The 14,727-nt window shown below is 56.9% G+C and overlaps 6 protein-coding genes across 6 annotated transcripts; 3 read left to right on the plus strand and 3 right to left on the minus strand.

The window, feature by feature from the left end:
- Positions 1-1,368: 1,368 nt before the first annotated feature.
- B0H64DRAFT_384211 (uncharacterized protein) lies at positions 1,369-3,119 on the minus strand. The gene is made up of 5 exons (XM_062802988.1): positions 2,919-3,119; positions 2,617-2,850; positions 2,363-2,554; positions 2,086-2,307; positions 1,369-2,037 (listed from the first exon to the last, which is right to left on the minus strand). The coding sequence occupies exons 2-5, from the start codon at positions 2,723-2,725 to the stop codon at positions 1,523-1,525; spliced, it is 1,038 nt and encodes a 345-aa protein (XP_062661651.1). The 5' UTR covers positions 2,726-2,850; positions 2,919-3,119; the 3' UTR covers positions 1,369-1,522.
- A 614-nt stretch (positions 3,120-3,733) lies between these two features.
- On the minus strand, positions 3,734-6,139 carry B0H64DRAFT_65970 (uncharacterized protein). Its single transcript, XM_062808586.1, has 6 exons — positions 5,902-6,139; positions 5,653-5,836; positions 5,508-5,589; positions 5,433-5,456; positions 5,014-5,376; positions 3,734-4,949 (listed from the first exon to the last, which is right to left on the minus strand). Exons 1-6 carry the CDS (start codon positions 6,016-6,018, stop codon positions 3,917-3,919), a joined length of 1,803 nt encoding a protein of 600 aa, XP_062661652.1. The 5' UTR covers positions 6,019-6,139; the 3' UTR covers positions 3,734-3,916.
- A 1,249-nt stretch (positions 6,140-7,388) lies between these two features.
- Positions 7,389-8,626, plus strand: B0H64DRAFT_65941 (glycosyl hydrolase). Its single transcript, XM_062808583.1, has one exon. It carries the CDS (start codon positions 7,598-7,600, stop codon positions 8,579-8,581), a length of 984 nt encoding a protein of 327 aa, XP_062661653.1. The 5' UTR covers positions 7,389-7,597; the 3' UTR covers positions 8,582-8,626.
- Positions 8,627-9,278: 652 nt separating this feature from the next.
- Positions 9,279-9,882, plus strand: B0H64DRAFT_414984 (acyl-CoA N-acyltransferase; the record flags this gene model as incomplete). Its single annotated transcript, XM_062805070.1, has 2 exons — positions 9,279-9,568; positions 9,636-9,882. The coding sequence occupies 2 exons, from the start codon at positions 9,279-9,281 to the stop codon at positions 9,880-9,882; spliced, it is 537 nt and encodes a 178-aa protein (XP_062661654.1).
- Positions 9,883-11,134: 1,252 nt separating this feature from the next.
- On the plus strand, positions 11,135-13,199 carry B0H64DRAFT_65946 (Alpha/Beta hydrolase protein). Its single transcript, XM_062808584.1, has 7 exons — positions 11,135-11,389; positions 11,504-11,578; positions 11,686-11,894; positions 12,002-12,259; positions 12,396-12,689; positions 12,748-12,880; positions 12,929-13,199. Exons 1-7 carry the CDS (start codon positions 11,240-11,242, stop codon positions 13,094-13,096), a joined length of 1,287 nt encoding a protein of 428 aa, XP_062661655.1. The 5' UTR covers positions 11,135-11,239; the 3' UTR covers positions 13,097-13,199.
- B0H64DRAFT_65934 (uncharacterized protein) lies at positions 13,164-14,510 on the minus strand. The gene is made up of 4 exons (XM_062808582.1): positions 14,227-14,510; positions 13,931-14,143; positions 13,474-13,809; positions 13,164-13,412 (listed from the first exon to the last, which is right to left on the minus strand). The coding sequence occupies exons 1-4, from the start codon at positions 14,335-14,337 to the stop codon at positions 13,302-13,304; spliced, it is 771 nt and encodes a 256-aa protein (XP_062661656.1). The 5' UTR covers positions 14,338-14,510; the 3' UTR covers positions 13,164-13,301.
- Positions 14,511-14,727: the final 217 nt, after the last annotated feature.

The raw sequence follows: 14,727 nt of genomic DNA on the forward strand, positions 1-14,727 counted from the left end.
ATTAGTCGTGTTGGATTACAACTTGATAGACCAACTGATAAGACAATAGAGTGTTAATACTGTACCAAAGCACTCCGTCTGCTAACGTGGTCAGCAAGACAGGCGATTCATAAAATATTGCTGGTGGTTAATGGCCCCTGAAGCCCCGCAGTCCACAGCGCTCTTGTGTTTGGCTCTAGTGGGTCAGCTCTCACTGGAGCTGCACAAATCATCGAGCACCAGAGCACTTCGAGGTTGCCACCCTCAACTTCATCTCATAGGAGTTATCTCAGTCACCCCTCAGCTACTTGAATCATCGAACACATTCGCCCTATGAAGCTATAACGCACAACTTCTTACTATCAATCAAGCAACACGCAATCTTTGCGGAACACATTTCACCCCTTCTTTTTCCCATCATGGCTCCACGATTCGACTCACCCCCATCAACGCCATCAACGCCCGTCTCATTCTCACAACCCCGACCACGGCCACCGAAGTCCCCAGGCCGCTTGGCTCAAATCAGAGCACAGAATCGGAGAAGGGCATATCTAGAAAAACACACCAACTATTTTGAATCGAACGAACATGAACTGGCAGGTGAGAGAAACCCTATCGCTATTTTCCGACCTTTTCACATGTTTCCTCATATACATCACCAAACTATTCCACCACTCAAGGAATCCAAGGCTAACCCATCCCCAGACCCCCTCCTCTACGACTCCCTCATCCGGCGCTTCCAAACCCCCTCAGAGCGCGAAGCCGAAGGCCGCGAGAAGGGCTACGCCCGCGTGCTGGAAGGCTCCCTCCTCCGGGGCGAGGAGCGGCTAGCCAAGCTGCGAGAGCAGACGGTCGAACGGAACCAAGACGACACCATCACCATCACCACCATCACCGCCACAGAAACCGCACCAAACGGCACTGAACCCGCCAAACCTACCACCCCCACCACCACCACCACCACCACCGCAATAAACAACAACACCCCGCCCCCCTTCAGCAGCGCCCTCACCGCATCCCTCACCGCGTCCCTCACGCCACCGCCCAAGACACGCGCCGAGGGCCGCGCGCAGTGGGAGGCCTTTTTGCGGGACCGGTTCGTGCGCGGCGAGGACGCCGACTTCGACTACGCTGTGGTGGATGCCGACGACGAGTACGACGTGCTGGAGCGCGAGGCGGAAGAGGAGGCTTGGTTTGAGGATGAGGATCCGGCGTGGGTTGTGGGTGGTGGGGAGGGTTTGGGGGAGGGTTTGGGTTTGGTGGAGGCGGAGGGGGGTGAGGTGGAAAAGGGGGAAGGGAGGGAAAGGGGAAGGGAGAGGGTTTTGGTGGGGGAGACGGGGGTGCAGGACTTTTAGGGGTTTAGGGGTTGGTGTTGACTCTGGACAGGGGTCGCAAAGGAAATGGCAGTGTATTGCTTGCTGCTACTTGTGTATCATCTACGCTAATGCTGACTGTTGAAGGCACCAGACGCCGAACCATAATATGCTCCTTGACCTATCCATGCTCTCCGACTCCTTTTTCTGCACCTCTGTGCCCGTTACTATTACAACACGGTATCCCTATAGTACTGCTCCAACAAAGACAAATCACGCGGGTGTACTCGCCCGACTTTCGCAACCTTCAGGTTGTCCTCGACAGTGTAGGTCCTTCCGCAGTCAAGTCTCGCAAGCGGCGAGATGTAGTACTCGGCGTCCTCAATAATGACGGCGATGGCATCCCGAGTGATGTCCTCGTCATCGTAGGGAGGCTCGGGCTGGAGATTTGCCCTGTAAAGCACCGCATGATCCCCAGCCCGACCGCGGTTCGTCCTGTTGCCGTCCTTCCCCGCGTACGTCGTGACTGTGAAGCATAGCGAATGGTGAGTCCGCCTTCTCACAACGACGAACCACCGGATTCTGGCGACGGGTTTCTGTCCGTGAAAAGCCGGGCAGTCGTTCGACCACGCTCCGGCCTTGGTTTGCTGCTGGGTCATGTCTTCGGTGCTAGGCTCAAACCAGACCGTGGCAAAGATGCGGCCAGTGGAAAAGAAACGCTTGGGCTTGGATATGACACTGAATTCTGGGACGGTCAATATAAGAGTTGCAACCTGGGGTATATGGGACATACCAGGACCCAGTGGTTCTCCATACTGAGGCTTTTGTGGTTGAGGAGGCTGTATCACTCTTGGGATAGAGTTGACTCTACACACCTGTGAGTTTCCGCGGGCTTGTGTTTCTCCTCCGCTGTCGGGATGTGGGATGTTATGGTCAGGATCTGAGCTTGCTGGGGCTGCTGCTGGGGGCGGGATTCCAGCCATCTGGTGCTCTGTGAACCGCTCTTGTTTGCCATCTTATCCAATGTTAGTTCTTATTGCCATGTGGAAGAGTCCAGATCATCTCCGTGCCTTGCCCGATCACAACATAGTCCCCAGCCTCCGACGACCACTCCCAACTCCGACGCTCGCCATACTCCTTGATCGGCTCGGGGAACTCTTGGGGGTGCGGCTTAGAAGTAATGCTGGAATGAGTATCCAGAGATGCGGCATCGGTATTGTCCTCCGCCAGAGAGTTCGAGAACCTCGTGGGCGTAGTCTCAGCTACACGTTTCTCCGTTAGTCTATTCCCGTTTGAGTGATGGATTGGTGGTGCAAGGCCATACTTCTGTACTCCGCTCTATTATTTAGCATGGCCGATGAAAACGTCCGCCATACCCCAGGTTGATCCATCATGACGCGCCCTTCCGAGGGGCCTCGGTCTGTGTGAAGCATGGCGGGCCACTGATTGGGTCACAACGACCGCCAATATACAAAGACAAGGACCATGGACACGCAACTTGTGCCTTTTCCGGTCGAGCTGGGAGTGGTGCTACCGAGAAAGGTCGATAGCTACCTACCTAGGTACGTAGGTAAGGCAGTTAGTTTGAATGGAGAGTTCGAAGATGTCATGAGAAGGCGGACATACTGGGAACTTAAACGAACGCGGGAATGGAATCGAGACAACTAAGTTTACTCTGGATAAAATACAAGGCGTGTTTCTACTCTGCGTGATCAAGCTTGTTAAAGGGGGGGGGGCTATTCGGGTATGTCGGCGAGCAAGGCTAGCTAGCCTGTTGCTCACATTTAGCGCGTGGGGCGTACGAAGTACATACCTATATAACTCTTGTGATACACGGCATTCTTGCGTCGGAGAGGGGCGAGGAGGTCCCGCGAGCCCGGGTGCCTTGACCGGACCAACCAGCCACCGCCACCAGGCTGCCGCCGCCCAATGGGGGGCAGACACCCCCCCACCATCTCAACTCGGGCAGAATTCCAAATGCCCGTTTGGGAAACGAATGGAGGGCCTACACAAGAGTGAGAATGAAGTTGGCCAATAAATACTACAGCACTTTCTCCGTCTGTCGATCGATGAGCACGGCTTTGGACGCCGGAAACCGCATGTCTTATTTGTCATACCTTGGCTCCGTCCCGGCAATTGTAGACTTCCAGAACAACGCTTGCAACTCCCTACCACAATGTACATGTACCAAGAAGGTGAGACCCCGGGAGGCCGGCAGCCTGACCGACATCCTGACCGACATTTCCGGTACTTAACCATTGGTTCCCATTTTGCGGATATCGCCTCAGTTTTAGACTTGGGGGTCAAGCCATACCAAAAATTTCAAGCCAACGCACGCGTCTTCTGATGGCTTACAGCGAACCAGTTGGCATCTCCCGGGGACGCCAGCGAAGCCACGATGGGGGCGAGGACGGCACAGAGGAGTGAAGGGCGAAGGCAAAAAAGTCGCCCCTGACTTACCCCTAGCTATTGGTCACCCCTGAATCACCACCACCTCACGACCCCTGACGCCGGGCATGGTCTAGATGTTACATCCCTTGCATTCCCTTACGTGGTAGGACCACACAAGAACAGAAACCAAAAGCCACACGAAAACAAAGAAAGACAACCACCCGGCATGTCCCTCAGCCCGCATGATGCTGCTGCTGCACACGGCTACCCATGACCTCTTGCGGCGGATCCGCCTCCCTGTTGGCACTCATCTCGGGCACGTTTTGCGAATAGACTGGCTGCTGCTGCTGCGGGTACGCATACCCGGCCTGCGGATGAGCGTAGTACTGCCCCGGCCCCTGTCCCTGTCCCTGAGGTGGCATCTGCTGCACCGGGGAAGCACCGTAGTACTGCTGCTGCTGCTGTGCGAGGTATTGCGGCTGCTGCTGCTGCTGTTGTGGTTGAAATGGGTATTGCTGTGGGTGTTGAAGCTGGTAACCATACTGCGGATAATGCTGCTGCTGCTGGCCCTCATCCGCCTCCGCAATCGGCGCCGGATAGCCATGTCCGTTGTTGACACCCACCGCCGGGCTGTCCGTCCTGCTACCGCCACCGCCGGCAAAGTAACTCGGCTGGGCGTTGTGCAGGTTCTGGCCACCTTGGGAGCTTAGCTCGCTCACGCCGCCGCCAGAAGTGCCTGTGTGCTGGGGAACGAGAACACCGGGAGATACGGAAGTCCCGCTTGTCACGGTGCTAGTGCGGTCTGAGGGAGGAATTGCCATTGCTGCCATGCCGGGGTGGAAAGCTCCCGGAGGGTATTGGCCGTTTGGCACATTGGCTTGTGGCATCATCTGGGGTTGTTTAAAGGGCGGCTGCTGCTGCTGTTGCTGCATCTGTGCCAGGGCTGGAGCCGCTGGTTGCGGAGCTTCAGCGAGCTTCTTGTTCTTGCGGCGAGATCTCCACAGGCAGATGGCGAGGCCAGCGATGAGGATGGCTGCAACGCCGGCTCCCGCACCGATGCCTGCCTTAGCCGCGGTCGAAAGTCCGCCGCTCCCGGGATCTGCGACCTCAAAGCGCATCGACCAAACGATGTTGACGACGGCTGACGTCGGCTTCTCTTTTGTTGTTGCGTCCTTTTCAAGGGTGAGCGTAGGAGGCTCAACGGTTGAAATGGAACTCCAACAAGGCGTGATGCCACCTACAGCCCTCGTGAAAGGCCAGAAGCCGCTGATTATAATTAGCAAGACTGAGAGACGAGTGCATGGCGGAGGGGGGAAGGGGCGCCACGTACTTGGGACAACACCCGCCAGAGATGGAGTAGTAGTCATCGGCACAGCTCGCCAGCACAGCTAAGTCATTGTTGACTGGCGACGGAAAGTCGATGTTGTCCCGGGCATTGACGGCAGGCCCGTTGGTAGCAGCGCTACCTGACACAACCGAGGCTGGAGTCGCCACGGCCCAAGGACAACACTCGGGCCTGTCATTGACACAGCCCACGAAACCGCCATAGTAAACGGTGTTACCGCCATCAACAAGCGTAAAGTCGGTTTGGCTACACGCGCCTTTGAGAAGTTCTCCCTCCCCTTGGTACTGGGGCGGTTCGTCATAGTCGGGTTGCCGAATAGCGCCTGTGGCTCGGACCACATCTACCTTTCTAGACCCTTCATCAGTCACGCTCGCAAGTATTGGAAGTGAGGTAATCCAACGTACTCGAAATCTAGGGACACGCTAGTTCTAAAGGACCGGTTAGCCTCAGCGATACAAGACGGAACGGGCTGAACTTACGGTGCTTCGATCTGCGCCATAACATCGGGGGGGATGCTCCCACAGTACTCGGAATAGTAGGATCGCTGGTAGTCGCCGTAGCCTGTGTACCCTTGGAGTCAGCGGGACGTGGCCCTTCCATGCCCTGCTCGGAATGGAAACGTGCCTGCGGATCCAAAATAGTAGCTTGCGCAAGTCCCCGTGGCGATTTGCGAGTAGAAACAGTCGAGATAGGAGATGCCATAGGTGCAGAAACAGGCTGTCGCTGCCGAGCTGTAGTCGGTAGCCGCGAGGATATCGTCATAGCAGCCGCTGAGGATGCTTGTACACTGGAGGCCATTGCCGAAGTTCTAGTGAATTCGACGTTAGATACACGGCATGACGGTCCAGCAGGTGGGCCGAGACAGGTCCATACGTAACAATCCGAGTCGCTGCCGCCAAAGTAGTCGGTCTGGCGAGGTTGGACAAGCCCGTACGCGCTGGCCAAAGTCGGCGAAAGCGTGGACGTTGGCGACGCCGTTGCGATCAGCATCGTAGCGTCTCTATGTCCTTGGTTCAATGTCTGCTTGGGGGAACACGATATGCAGGACGGGACGCGAGAGTCGCGTCGACGATTTCAAGTCGGCGGTGTTCCTCTGTCAACACCACCCAGGTACGAAGGAGTTAGCGAGCCTTGCGCTTCGATGGGCATGCCGCTTGGGTACCCAGTCCCAAAACGGACGACGTTGGCGCCCCCCTCGACGGCATTTCGATATTGGCTGTGGCAGGGGTCGTGATGTCCAATGTGAAGGCATCGTCAGCGAGGGCGCATGTGGTGGCGTTGCCCCATGAAGCTGATAGGTGTGCGTTCGCAACCAGTCCTGGGGCTGAACTCCTAGCCTCAGCTTGGCAGTCCACCAGACTCCTCGAGACCGACCATGGTGTGTGGTGTTGATGGCGTTGGTGCGCCTGGCTTTGGCGTTCTAAAAAGTCCCGAATTCGCCATCACGGACTGCGAAAAATGATAGTCGGCGAGACGACCGGGCTGGAGCACGAAAACCTGAGCATGTCCACGGGTGCTATGCCATCTACATCACGTATGTGGTGGTTGTGGTGGTTTGGTTGATCTCTCCAACCTTGGAACCTTGGCAACGGCTTCGTCGAGTCAATCAGCCCCAGAATGTTTCACAGCAGCCCGCTTGGTTCAAAAGGTCACACCAGAACTCTGGGTGCATCCCATCAATCTGGAACCACTGCGATCGCGTGTCGCCGCCAACACGAGCGAGTCAGAGCATGCCTTCCGAGGATGCAGGCTGATGAGATGGAAGAACGGGAGAATGGGAACTCTCCACTGCCAAGGCGACACTCGACCTCGGGCGCCGGCCATGAGAGAGGCGGCCCGCAAATTCCCCGTTTCCTCCCACATTTCAGAGGAACATCCATCCCACCATCCCCGTCCTCGATTCATCCCCCACAACCTGAGAGAGTCGCCGAACATCGCTGAACCAACAGCGCAGTGGGGAAACCACCTCTTCCCCAACACCCCAGGCCATTGGGTTTGCGGCTTGCTCCGATGCACACTGCCCCCTGCAGCTTTGATTATCCGCGTTAATGACGCAGGTACATCGTTACAATACATAACTAAGGCACCGTCGTGGCGCGCGTGGGAGCAGCGCACAAACCGAAATCTCTCAACCCCAACCAACCTCGCCATGATCGAGAGAAACACCCATCCCGCAAGTCACGGCAACGGCACGGCAAAGGTCCCGCCGACCCGCCAAGTCTCTTGCCCGGAATACTGGCCGGACGGTTAAATGGGGATAAATAGGAATATGGGACCAGACCCTCGTGCTTCCGACATCCACGCGCCCGCCCGACCCAGCTCGACGGGGCATTGGAGACGATCTAAGGGTGTCTGTGAGCTCCCCCAAGCGGTTGAGGTCATTTGATACTGTGTAGATCCTCTATAAAAGCAGAGGGAGTCCCTCAGCCTATGTAAACCTCTCCTCCACGCCCCGTGCATCACCAGAATTATTCTCCCATTCCCCTTCCCAAGAACAGCCTGCCCCTCCCCCGCACCCCGCATTGATACCCCGCTACTCCAACTTTCCCCCAAGACGGCCATCACCACCATGGCGCCTCTCATCACCCACCTCTACACAGCCGATCCCTCGGCCCACGTCTTCGAGGGCAAGGTCTACATCTACCCGTCGCACGACCGCGAGACCGATATCAAGTTCAACGACAATGGCGACCAATATGACATGGCCGACTACCATGTCTTCAGCACCGACTCGCTGGACCCCCTCGCCCCCGTGACCGACCACGGCGTCGTGCTCAAGACAGAGGACGTTCCCTGGGTGTCGAAGCAGCTCTGGGCCCCGGATGCCGCCTTCAAGGACGGCAAATACTACCTCTACTTCCCCGCCCGTGACAAGGAGGGCATCTTCCGCATCGGCGTGGCCGTCGGCGACCGCCCCGAGGGCCCCTTCAAGGCGGACCCGGAGCCCATCAAGGGGAGCTACAGCATCGACCCGGCGACGTTTGTCGACGAGGACGGCCAGGCCTACATGTACTTTGGCGGTCTCTGGGGCGGTCAGCTGCAGTGCTACCAGAAGGGCAACGACATCTTCGAGGCCGAGTGGCAGGGCCCCAAGGAGCCCTCGGGCGAGGGCGCTCGCGCGCTGGGCCCCCGCGTGGCCAAGATGACGGACGATATGCACCAGTTCGCGACCGAGGTGAAGGAGATCGAGATCCTGGCGCCCGAGACGGGCAAGCCGATCGCCGCCGACGACCACGACCGGCGCTTCTTCGAGGCCGCCTGGATGCACAAGTACAACGGCAAGTACTACTTCAGCTACTCGACCGGCGACACCCACTACCTGGCGTACGGCATCGGCGACAGCCCCTACGGGCCCTTCACCTACGGCGGGCGCATCCTCGAGCCGGTGCTCGGCTGGACCACCCACCACTCCATCGTCGAGTTCAAGGGCCGCTGGTGGCTGTTCCACCACGACTGCGAGCTCAGCAAGGGCGTCAACCACTTGCGGTCTATCAAAGTCAAGGAGATCTTTTATGACAAGGACGGCAAGATTGTCACCGAGAAGCCCGAGTAGGCAATGTATATATGTTTGAAAACAAAATAAAGTGGTTCTTCGCCCGCTTCCTCTGTTGTATTGTCGTAACCTGCTCGAGGACGTGATCCGTCAAGACGACAGAGTTCCTTTATCGAGTCTCACTGGCGTTGGGTGGGAGGGGTTGCCTTCCCACTGTTGCCTCGCGGGGCATAACGGTAACCTTGAATCCTTTTCCCAAAGCCGCAAAAAACATGAGCTTCTTGTCATCTTTCTTAAAGGTAATTCGAAGTGAACGAAGGCATCGCCATTTACTATCGCAAGGTCCGAAAAAGCAGCAGAAAAGAAGGGGTTAAATTTCCGCCGGTTGCGGAAGCACGAGAGACGGGAGAGAGTCGGGTGCGGCAAGAGCGCTTCCATACCTAACCAACTAGACCCCGCCCATTTGAGCGCCCGAGGGCCCACCGCCTGGAACCTGCGTGGCTGAGGGTCGAATAGGTGGTGCCAACCAAGTGCCCCTCGTATCGAACAAGCTGAATTCCGATCGACATCCGCGACGAATCTCTTGGATTTAAAGGCTCAGCTGGCAGTGCCATCCATCACGCGAAGTTCGGGGCATCCAACAATCCCTCTAAACCCTCATCACCGGCAGCGAAGCCATCCCGACCGAGATCAAACCCTCTAACCGACAATCGCCAACTTGACCGCTCTCCCTCCCTCGCCCTTCCTCTCCCTCGCAATGGCTGAACAGGCTCTCTTCTCTGCCCAATACCTGTCCCCCGAGGTGCAGGCCGCGCTGCCCGAAGGTTACAAGCTGCGCGCTCTTCGTCGGAACGATTTCGACGCCGGCTTCCTTGACTGCCTGCGGGTTCTAACCACAGTCGGCGAGGTCTCCAAGGAGAAGTGGGAGGAGCGCTACGACTGGATCGCGAGGCAAGACGGCACCTACTTCATCCTCGTCATCGAGGACACCACCGCCAGTCCACCAAGGATCGTCGGCACCGGTGGTTTGTTGGCGGAGCGCAAGTTGTAAGAAGCCAACCCCCCTCCTCCCTAGGTTCCCGGGGCACGACTAACCCGCCTTGCTGCGCGCCAGCATCCATAACCTCGGCGCCGTTGGCCATATCGAGGACATCGCCGTCGCCAAGGATCAGCAGGGCAAGAAGTTGGGTCTGCGCCTCATCCAGGCGCTCGACTACATTGCCAAGGAAGTCGGATGTTATAAGACAATACTCGATTGCAGCGAAGCCAACGAGGGTTTCTACGTCAAGTGCGGCTTTAGGAGGGCCGGTCTGGAGATGGCTCACTACCACGAGGGCCCCAAGAGTAACAACGCCCAATAGCTTGTGCGGCGGGTGCCGGCGTGTAGCGCAGTGTGACTGACTTAGTTGCATCGGCTTGTAAGCGCAACAGGCAACGAGACGTCCAACCTCTGAGAGCCAACCCTCTGTGGCCATTGCTGGCTAGTCCGGAGAGATGTGGTTGCAACATGAATGGGGATATCTGAGCAACAAGTATGGGATAGAGGTAGATCTAGAGCAGCGTATTTTTCTTTTCAATGGTTCTTTGAGCACACATCCTTGACTTTTGCGGACTGAGGTAGTTGACCGCCGACCCGATGGACAAAACAGCACAGCAGCGCAAAGTCAACCCGCTGTGTCGACGCCCTCACTCAACTACCAGCCTCAGCCCGCCTTGGTTGGCAAGCAGCCCCGCGTTCAATCTCCGCTGTCCCGGACCGGTCAAGCCTTGGCTACGTTGCCATCCTTTGTGCGTATGTTGCACACAGTACACGACGACATATTACCGCCCCTCCCTTTCGCTCTGGCATGTGATCCTGGGCGAATCCTGACATACCGACTCCCTCCAAACCCGAGCGGGTGCATCGAAATGTACTGCAACCCTCCCTCACCCCATCGGAGCTCCTCATGTTACACTTGCTGCCGAGGATAGGATAGGCCGAGGAGGTAACCATATATGCATCGGGGAAGCTTAGCAGGATGCTTATTCCTCGCGGGTTCCCGAAACTAAGGTCTGATATTAAGACTGACACATAGCCGGCAATGAGGAGCTCAACCGACGAGCTTCCATCCTAACCCCAAACAACAACACCCACCAAGATGACTTGTTCAGATTCATGACATGATACTTGAGGTCTAGCCTTCTGTTGGATCCAACACGTGCATTATACCCACTGAACTACACAGTAGCCAAGCCCTGCGCCCGAGACTCCTTGGCCGCCTTGGGCCACGATATCCGGACTACGGACCTCCCCAACCCGTGAAATCCGACGCCTGGGAACACAAGATACGGGCCAATATCGGTAATCGACGTCCGCGGCTTCTTCATCTCATCATCCCCAGGAACCCGAGGGCGCCTGTCAAACATGGACCGAGACTCCCATGTCGCTCTGGCCCGTATTCGCATAGCGCTCCTTCAGCTGGAGTGCGTTTCCCCTTCCTCCACGTAGAGCGTAAGTAGGTACCTGCCTATTTAACACTTTTCCAGGGCTTGTGAGAAACTTGGAGTCCGTCCGCCATCACCATCTTCTCATCGACGAAGACGAAGCTCTGTATCGGTGTGCCCCGGACGCAAAAACGGAACTGCTATTCCCACAAGGCAAAAGTCTCTACAACCGCAGATTCTACTTTGATCCCAACTCTCTCTTCTCGGAAGCTTATTCCAGTTCCCTCTTTCGTTATGTCTTCCCACGCAACTCCGGGTACCACGGCAAGTGGCGAGGAGGGCAACACACCTCACCACTGGATCATGGGCAACAAGGCGTTTAAGCATCGCATGGAGCACCATGACGGCATCAAAGCGCTGTGGGAAACCAAATGGAAACTACCTGTAAGGATTTCGACTTGGAAGCCCGGCGAGCAGTTTCTCAAGCTACACCCATCCGGGCTTTCACGCCCAACAGCGAGCCCTCAACAAGACACTAACTACGCTGAACTCTTCCAGTGCTCCAAATCCCTCTACCCCTTTCACGACGGCGCCTACGAGGACTTTGAGCCCATCTTCGAAGAACTCATCAAAGTAGGTAGCTCAAATCAACCCTCGTCCTTATTTACGCTCCCCCCCCCCCCCCCCCCCCCCCCCCAAATCCGCACCAGACCAAATTAACCCATCTCACCTCGCCCCAGAACAAGATCAACGACGCCTGCTCCAAAGAATACACCAACGCCTTCCTCGCCACCGCCAAACGCCTCATCGCCACCGCCGCCGCCACGGCGACGATTGAGAGCAAGACCACCGAGGCGGCAGCCCTGTACCTGAGGGCATGCGCCATCTGCCGCATCGCACGCTTCCCCTACATCACGGGCTTTCCAAAGGTCAATGATGCTGTCAAGTGGTTTGTCTCCTCTCTCTCTTTCTCTCTCTCTCTCTCACGCCACTACCTCTTGGGTTAGAGGCTTAACTAGGAGACTTGCTAACATCGTCTGTGTTGCTGTTGACTAGGAAGATGTGGGAGATGCAAAAGTCGGCGTACCTGAAGGCCGGGGAGTTGTGGATGAGCCCCGTGGAGGAGGTAATGGTGAAGCATCGGCACGCGGAGGGCCAGGATCGGAAGGAGATTCCGGTTTATGTGAGAGTTCCGAAGATGGTGCATATACGGGAAGGGGACGCCAAGCTTCCCGTGGTGGTGTTGATGACAGGGCTGGATGGGTATCGGCCGGATAATACGGTCAGGTGCGACGAGTTTTTGAGGAGATGCTGGTGAGTACCATGTTTCTTTCTTTTTGCGGGGGCGAGGGATGGGGATCTCGTGGCGGGCTGACTAGCTGACTGACTGACTGACTGACTGACTGACTGACTGACTGACTGACTGACTGATTGACTGACTGCTGCCCAGGGGCGTGGTGGTTGTCGAGATCCCCGGTACGGCCGACTGCCCGGCTGACAGCGCCGACCCGAAGTCGCCCGACCGGTTGTGGACGAGCCTGCTTGAGTGGATGGGCAAGGACGGGCGGTTTGACATGAATCGCGTTATGGTTTGGGGCCTCAGCAGCGGCGGGTACTACGCCGTCCGCATCGCACACACCCACAAGGACCAGCTCGCCGGGTGTGTTGCGCAGGGCGCCGGGTGCCATTATTTCTACGACAAGAAGTGGCTAGATAAGGTGGACGGGCACGAGTATCCTTTCGAGTGAGTTGCCGTATTCTCTCGGGTTCGAATCATCAAAGTTCTGACTGGCGTATCAAAGGTTGACTCCTGCTATGGCCATGAAGCATGGCTTCCAATCTGTCGATGAGTACAAGGCGAACGCGCAGAAGAAGTTCTCGCTGCTAGAGGCAGGCATCATCCAGAAGCCGTCCACCAGACTGCTTCTGGTCAATGTGAGTTTGCACTTCTGCTGGAAACGCCGCCCCGGCTGACTTGCACAGGGCACTCTCGACGGCCTCATGCCCATCGAGGATTCGATGATGCTGTTTGAGTACGGCACGCCCAAGGAGGCCCGCTTCTTTCCCGGCGCGCTGCACATGGGGTATCCGATGGCCAACGGGGCTGTGTACCCTTGGATGGATGAGGTTATGCAGTCAGTGAAGGATTGAAAAGGGGGGTATGAGTCTATCCGTTGATGTTACCAACTGTGGATCGTTGTGTATCCGTAGATGTTTTCTTTCTTCATCTTACTCACTGGCAGGGGGTCTGCCCATCGATATCACTCGCCCTGGACGATTATGTCTCGGTAGATTGTTGTTTTCTTCATTATTATACATGGGCAAATGAAGTTTGGTGCCGTCAAGGCTATTTGTTTTACCGTCCCATCCACCCACCATCCACCACGAGTACGTGACCGCTCACGTATGCGCTGGCCTTGCTTGCGAGATAGACTGCGGTACCCTTAAAGTCCTCAGGGCTCCCCCACTAAATAACCTCGTCAGCATCACATCAACCCGGGGTGTCTAGGGAAGAACCGTAATCTTACCCTCCCGGCCGGTATCCTCGCGCTAATACTGGCCAACCTCTCGGGGTCGTTCAGCAGCGCCGTGTTCATGTCGGTCTCGATGTAGCCCGGGGCGATGGCGTTGACGGTGATGCCGCGGGCGGTCCACTCGTTGGCGAAGCTCTTGGTGAGCTGCCCGACGGCGCCCTTGGACGCCGCGTAGGCGGGCACGGTCAGGCCGCCCTGGAAGGTCAGCAGCGACGCGAAGTTGATGATGGACCCCCGCCGCCCCGTCACCCCGGACGGTTCCAGCTCTAGCATGTGCGCGCCTACGTCGCGGCAGAGGGTGAAGACGCTGTTGAGGTTGACTTGCAGGACCTGTGTGTGGGGGGGTAGGTTAGGTTAGTTAGTTGGTTAGGTAAGGTAGTTAGTTAATATGGAGGGGGGGCGGAGTTGGTCTGTCTGTCTGACTGACTGACTGACTGACTGACTGACTAACCTGGTTGAAGTCGGAGTCGGGGAATTTCTCGCAGGGGTGGCGCCGCTGGATGCCGGCGCAGTTGACGAGGATGCGAATCTGGTGGCCGTCGGCGAGGATCCGTGGCACTAGCTTGGAGACGTCCTCGGCCGAGCTCAGGTCGGCTGTGTAGATGCGGGCGGTGCGGCCGAGTGCCTGGACGGCGGTGAGGGTGTCGGTCGAGGATTCATCTCTCTGGCTTGGTGTGTTAGTCTCTGTTTAGGATATGGTGTGGTATGTATGGTCATTGGTCGACCTCTCATTCCTCATTCACGTACCTGGACGAGGAGGATGTCGGCTCCGGCTTCGGCGAGAGCAATGGCAACGGCCTTGCCAATGCCCCGGGTACCACCCGTGATGAGTGCAGTGTGGCCTTCGAGGGAGAACATGGTAATTGGTTGGTCTAGGGGTGAGTACCTTTGTACTTTCTGGAATATGAGAGATTAAGGCACAGAAGGATGTGAGAATGTGTTCAGCTCCCCGAATGCAGGAACCCGCCTTGTCCCGTCTGTAAGTTGGTGTAAGTGGGTTCAGATGCATTGTAAGGAACCCCTATTTGCCGGCCAGAGAGGAGCTCACCAGGCGCGTAATCCGATACACTCTCGTTACATATCTCGTAATTACCCGTTTCACTCACTGCCGGAACCAACGCCGGCGTCGGGGTGGGGATGTCGACGGGGCAAGCCCACACCCGAAAGCTTCCAGGTTCCTTCCCACAACGAGTTGTATACTGTGCAGTAGGCGTTAGGTACTGGAGCTTACCCCACCAAACTTTCAAG

Source organism: Chaetomium fimeti, assembly GCF_033439085.1.
Source record: "Chaetomium fimeti strain CBS 168.71 chromosome Unknown B0H64scaffold_2, whole genome shotgun sequence".
Taxonomy (NCBI): Eukaryota; Fungi; Ascomycota; class Sordariomycetes; order Sordariales; family Chaetomiaceae; genus Chaetomium; species Chaetomium fimeti.